The 6001-nt window shown below is 40.5% G+C and overlaps 1 protein-coding gene across 1 annotated transcript; it reads left to right on the forward strand.

Annotated features, from left to right (window-relative positions):
- Positions 1–545: 545 nt before the first annotated feature.
- On the forward strand, positions 546–5737 carry LOC125226341 (probable rRNA-processing protein EBP2 homolog). Its single transcript, XM_048130301.1, has 5 exons — positions 546–704; positions 926–1146; positions 2604–2762; positions 4058–4205; positions 5347–5737. The coding sequence occupies exons 1-5, from the start codon at positions 651–653 to the stop codon at positions 5704–5706; spliced, it is 942 nt and encodes a 313-aa protein (XP_047986258.1). The 5' UTR covers positions 546–650; the 3' UTR covers positions 5707–5737.
- Positions 5738–6001: the final 264 nt, after the last annotated feature.

Here is a 6001-nt window from a genome sequence, read left to right on the forward strand (position 1 = left end):
GGTCTAGCGGTAATGACGTAAGCCGCGTAAGCTGAAGACCAGGCTTGTGATGCTCTCCAGCAACCCCACTTTGCGTTTTGTTTTTTTTTATTATACGAGAATTTAGTACACAATAAGTGCTGAACTGGTACTTAGGTATCTACTTGAAATATTGTAATTTGTACCCCTTTAAGGGGTTAAAGCCAAATTAATTTGGCTAGAAACCAAAAACGCAAAAACCAAAAGTGGGGTTGCTGGCTGGAGCACACGAGGCACATGAGGTCAGGCTTCAATTCCCGGCTCATAGTTGCTATGTCTTTAGTCCTTTTTCTAAAAGTCCTTTTTTAAAAGTCTTAGTCTGTTTTCACATCATCCGATCCGATATCTGGCGGGATAAAATGTCTGTGTGCCTCCCATGTGCCTCCGCATTATAGTCCAATGCTAAATCGCAATTTAAATCTGTAACAAACGGGTGTACCGGTGTGTGACGTTAATCCGATCCAAGATTTTTTTTAAACAAGATCCGTGCGGTAAGCCCATCTGTTATGTCTTTAACTGGCAACACAGTTGTTGAACTGTCAAGTACACGTTTCGAAGAGGTTATGTTTATTCCTTAGATTTATTCAGTAATTCAGTGATTCTCTCAGTTTTAATTATATTTTAGCTATAAAATGGGTGACTTTGTGTTAAATAACAGTGAATCAGAAGTAGATTCAGATGACGAGGTGAGTATTTACTATTCATTACTAACTGTTCGTAAATTTTTGTATACTTAAATTACCACACGGCATAACAAGTATTTTTGTTATAAAATAATTGAAAATGACTGATCAACGCACTCTTATCTTGTACTAACTATAATTTCGATACGCATGTGTCGTTTTATTTACTTCTAATGTTAGCGTAACTTATGATAGTTAAAATATATTTGTTTTTTTCATTGTAGTTGCAAGAAGCGTTCGCGAAAGGCTTGCTCAAGCCAGGTCTCAATGAAGTGATTGAGAAAGAAGGGAAGAAGCATGTAAATAATATAACAGACTTGAAGCTGAAATTGAAGGAGTTTCAGCTAAAATTGCCATGGATCGAAACACTTGATTTGGTGACTGCAGTTGCTCCGATGGCACCGGATGTTGCGATGCAAATACAGGAAACTGCGCAGAGGAGAAAGTAAGCAATCTCTAAAGCCTGATTACAAAAGACCAGCCTGTAACATCATATTGTATTTTTTCTTGTATGGAAGTTTTAGGCTTAGATTGCTTGTAGGAGGTCGGACGTAGCAAATGATATTCCGCCTTGTGTGGTAGGGCACAGCCCACCTGGGATAACAGAGTCCAATTGGGGAAGTACCTCCGCCTTTCAGAAGATGGCAGCCAAATAGCACTAGACCCTACTCATAGTGTTGTGTGTGCTGGTGAGTAGGGCTATGAGCTCAACAAGGGTGCGGTGTGCTGGCGACGGAAGGACCTATGGAACTAATTTGTTCTGGCTATTGTCCTTTGAGTCATTGGCAACCTGAACCCGCTTAGGACTTGTACACTCCTTTTTGTTGTGTATTTAACTCAGCAAAAGGGAGTGTATAAGTTTTAATGGGTTGGCAACTTGTGACACTCCTTGAGTTGCAAGCGTCCATAGGTTACGGTGACTGCTTTCCATCAGGCGGACCATATGCTTGTTTTGCCACGGACATAGTATAAAAAAAAAAATGTTTTTTTGTGGGTATTACCAATACAAGGCTGTCTGCACCAACAAGCTGTTTACTACTTCTTCTTTACATCCAATCCCGGGTTTGAATCCCGGTAAGGGCATTTATTAGTGTGATGAGCACAGATATTTGTTCCTGAGTCATGGATGTTTTCTATGTATATAGGTATTTATATATTATATATATTGAGTACCCACAGCACAAGCCTTCTTGAGCTTACCGTGGGCTTGAGTCAATCTGTGTAAGAATGTCCTATAATATTTATTTATTTATTTATTTTTATTTATTTATCCTATTGCCCTTTGCGGGGGTGTAGGGCTCAAATCATATTTCTCCATTTACTCCAGTCTTGGGCAGTTTGGGTAACCTCCTCCCCATCCCTAAACACCCTGATCTCTTGCTGAACAGACCAACGCCAAGTCGTTTTAGAGCGACATGGTTTCCGCTTGCCTGGTATATTCCAGCTGTCTAGGTATATGCATAAATAACAATCAGTCAAAACTGTTTTAACTGATTGACTGTGTTGTCAAAACTTTGCCTAACAATTAATGTTACAAGGTTAAAGATTTGAAATACTACAATAATGAATTATGAGCATTTCATTTTGTTTCTAATGACTTGCTGTTTGTACTATTATCATAACATTAACCCAAAATTTTCTAGTCTCTTCAAATATTCATTATGTCAACAAGTTTGCGGTAAAAATCGAAATAAGATGTCATATATATTAAAGAAAAAATTATGGATACCACCAGTGGCAGTGGTAGTTTCATTATTACTGAAAAAAGTTTTCAAATGTGGCCTGATTCTGTCAATAATCTGATATGCACCACTCACAATATACAAGGATTGAAGGGAAACAAATTATCACTTTCAGTGTAATATAATTATGTTACTTAGCATTAATTTTCTCAACTTACAGGAACATAAAGGAAAACAGCAAAGGTACCCACTTGTACGACCCGTCGCAGGACCCCGTGCTGAACGAGTTCAAGCGAGAGAACCTCATCCACCGGCAGGCGCAAGCCGCCGTCGTGGAGGGCCTGAAGAAACTTAAAGAACTGAATATTCCTACTAGAAGGTAATTATTAAATCTAGTTAAATTTTTATTGACTTATGAAAATAATAATAATAATAAAGACGTTTATTCAAAAGTTTGAACACAGGTACATTATAAAAGTACACAGGCATGCTTACAAACTAATTGAAAAGGTAGGTGGCTCAGCTAATGTCTGTGCCAGAGGGCCTCGAGGCGCGGCGGCCACAAGGACTGCCAGCAACGGACGCTGTTATTCTGCCACCACCAGATTTATAGCTAGCTAACTAATAACTAACAGTAAAAACATTAACGCCATTTCGGACAGGATAGCATAAACTGAACAAATGCAAGGTGTGTGGAATTAGGTACTACACACAACTTATAGAAATTCTACGTTTGCCAGGGGCATCGTCCCTAGGACGCTTTCCGCGTTTCCTCGCTGTATGGCTAGGCTCAGCCGTTGCGCAAGGAAATTGGCCGTGCGTAGGTCACCAGACACCCAGACAAGTTAGGTAGAAACCTCCTTTACAAAACTGCTTGGTGTCTGATGACCATGGTCCAAATGTTTGAAATGCAAGTGCCGCAAATATGTAGTTGTTTTTTAAAAATGCATATTTTACGGCACTTGTTAAACTGGGCATTTTCAGCAGCAGTCCCCGGTTTCTGGGCTGAGCCAATAAACTTTACCAAGCCTTTAAACTTGTCTTGGTAAAGTTTATCTGTAACTTTTTAAGCTTTATTGCATAAAATAGTTATGCAAGTTATTTTTGAATGTAGTAGGTATATGTTTGTTTGTGGATGCTGTTGAAATTTTATGACCATCTCCACTATTAAATCATGGATTTGTAGGGCCAGCCACTGCCTGTGTTCATGCAGTGTAGAGATGGGCCGAAGGAGTAACAAAATATTTCTAAATCATTTATATTTTAATGCATATTTAGTTCTGGTAGGTCCGTGGATTGCTGAAAGAGGAATTTTATCAGATAAATTGCGAAACAACTTACGCTATTTATTTACTTTATGACTTTGGTAAATATTCGGCAATGGAATCGAACTATTCGGTCGAATACGAATAAAAAACTTGAGGAATTTGCCGAATACCGAATATTAACCAAATATTGGGGCCACCTAATCAGTGATCGCATATTCAAGCTGCATTTGCTGTCTAACTTATGATACACGTGCAAAGAGGGGATTCGCAACTCGTGTCGATTTAAAACACTCCCTTCGGTCTTGTTTTAATTTATAGCCACTCAGTTCGAATTCCCTCTTTTCCGCGCTATTGTAATGTAATATACCTTTATTTTTTATTCACACATGAATCATGCCACCCACAGACCCGAAGACTACTTCGCAGAGATGGCCAAGACGGATGAGCACATGCAGAAGGTTCGCAAGAACCTGCTCGCCAAGCAGGCGGCTCAAGCGCGAACGGAGAAGGTTCGCCAGCTACGCGACCAGAAGAAGATCGCCAAACGAGTGCAGGTACGATGATGGTTTACATTTGGTTACATAACGCCGTCCAGGCGGGTAGGATGCAGAAGGTAACACCATCCAGGTGGGTTAGGATGGTTATATGCAGAAGGTAACACCATCCAGCTGGGTTAGGATGGGTATATGCAGAAGGTAACACCATCCAGCTGGGTCAGAATGGGTATATGCAGAAGGTAACACCATCCAGGTGGGTTAGGATGGGTATATGCAGAAGCTATGCGAACAAGGTTGCTGCAGGAGTGCAGGTATGAGGATGGTTTATTACATAACACCGTCCAAGAGGGTTAGGATTGGTATATGCAGAAGGTGCACAAGAACCTGCTCGCCAAGCAGCGCAAGCGCGCACGGAGAAGGTTCGCCAGCTACGCGACCAGAAGAAGATCGCCAAACGAGTGCAGGTACGATTATGGTTACATAACGCCGTCCAATCGGGTTAGGATGGGTATATCGTCACTACTTAAAACTTGTATCTTCGTCTGTCAATGAAAAGAAAATTGTAGTAAGTATGTATGGAATGCATATAGACACTGCGTTTTAACTTTGAGGAGCAGCGTGAGATACGAGATTTTTTCAAAGTAGTGACGATATGCAAAATCAACTAGCAGAATATCTTCAAAAGGGTGCAGGTATGATGATAGTTTATTACATAACTCTGTCCAAGCCGGTTAGTATAAGCAGAAGGTACGCGAACCGAAGAGTTCAGGTATTATGATGGTTTATTATTATTAAATTAGACTATCGAGGCTGGTTAGAAGGGAAGAGGCTCGCGCGGCTAGTTGCCTATGGACGCGATGCTACTACACGTTGCTATAGAGTTTGTTACAGCTATAAGTATGAAGTCTAGTTCACTAAGTGCGTTTTCACATTATCCAGTCCGATATCGGATGTCGGATCGATATCCCATAAATTACAGGCGCCATCTTGGAATTTTTTCATTAAAATCCTTCCGACATCCGATATCGGATCGGATAGTGTGAAAACGCACTAAAGGTTACATTTTGGAACTTTAACGCTTTTGGAACTTATTGACATTGGGCCGTAGCCACGTCGTTTGACGTCTTTGGTCCTTCTAAGGTTAAAACATTAGAATCAAAATCTTATGGTGACTTATTAAAAATGCCTTCTATTTCAGATCGATGCCCGATTGAAACAGGCATCAGAAAAGCGAGAGATGCTCGAACAGCTCAAACGAGTCCGCAAAGGCAAATCCACTGACCTAGACTTCTTAGATGACAACAAAAATAAAGGCAAAGGCCCACAGAACAAGATATCCAGAAAGCGAGCCATGAAGGACAAGAAATTCGGCTTCGGAGGCAAAAAGAAAGGATCTAAACTGAATACTAGGGAGTCTTCAAGCAATATGGACGGATTTAATAGTTCAGCGAAGAAAAAACCGTTCGATTATAAGAATGCCAAGAATAAACAGTTTAAACCTAAAGGAAAGAAAAATGTGAGGCCCGGAAAGTCTAAGAGGAAGAATGCTAAGAGATAATGTATTTTTTAAATAAATTGTTTAGTGACTATTTAGTAGTTTTTTTTGTGGACTAAGACTAAGGCACAGAGCCACCGCCTTGGCTTCGTTCCAGCTCAGTCCATAGAAAGGCGTGGAAGGATCTTGTAGAGGCCCTATGCACCTATGGGGTGCCCTAGGACGATCAACAAGGCACAGAGCCGCCAGACCATCCTAATTTTCTCAAGAAGTAAACATAATTGTGTTGCTTAACACGTTCAAGGACGGCTAGTGACGTCATCTGTCATAGACCAAAGGAAACAAATGACTACGCGTA

The sequence above is a fragment of the Leguminivora glycinivorella genome, chromosome 5 (assembly GCF_023078275.1).
Source record: "Leguminivora glycinivorella isolate SPB_JAAS2020 chromosome 5, LegGlyc_1.1, whole genome shotgun sequence".
Lineage (NCBI taxonomy): Eukaryota > Metazoa > Arthropoda > Insecta > Lepidoptera > Tortricidae > Leguminivora > Leguminivora glycinivorella.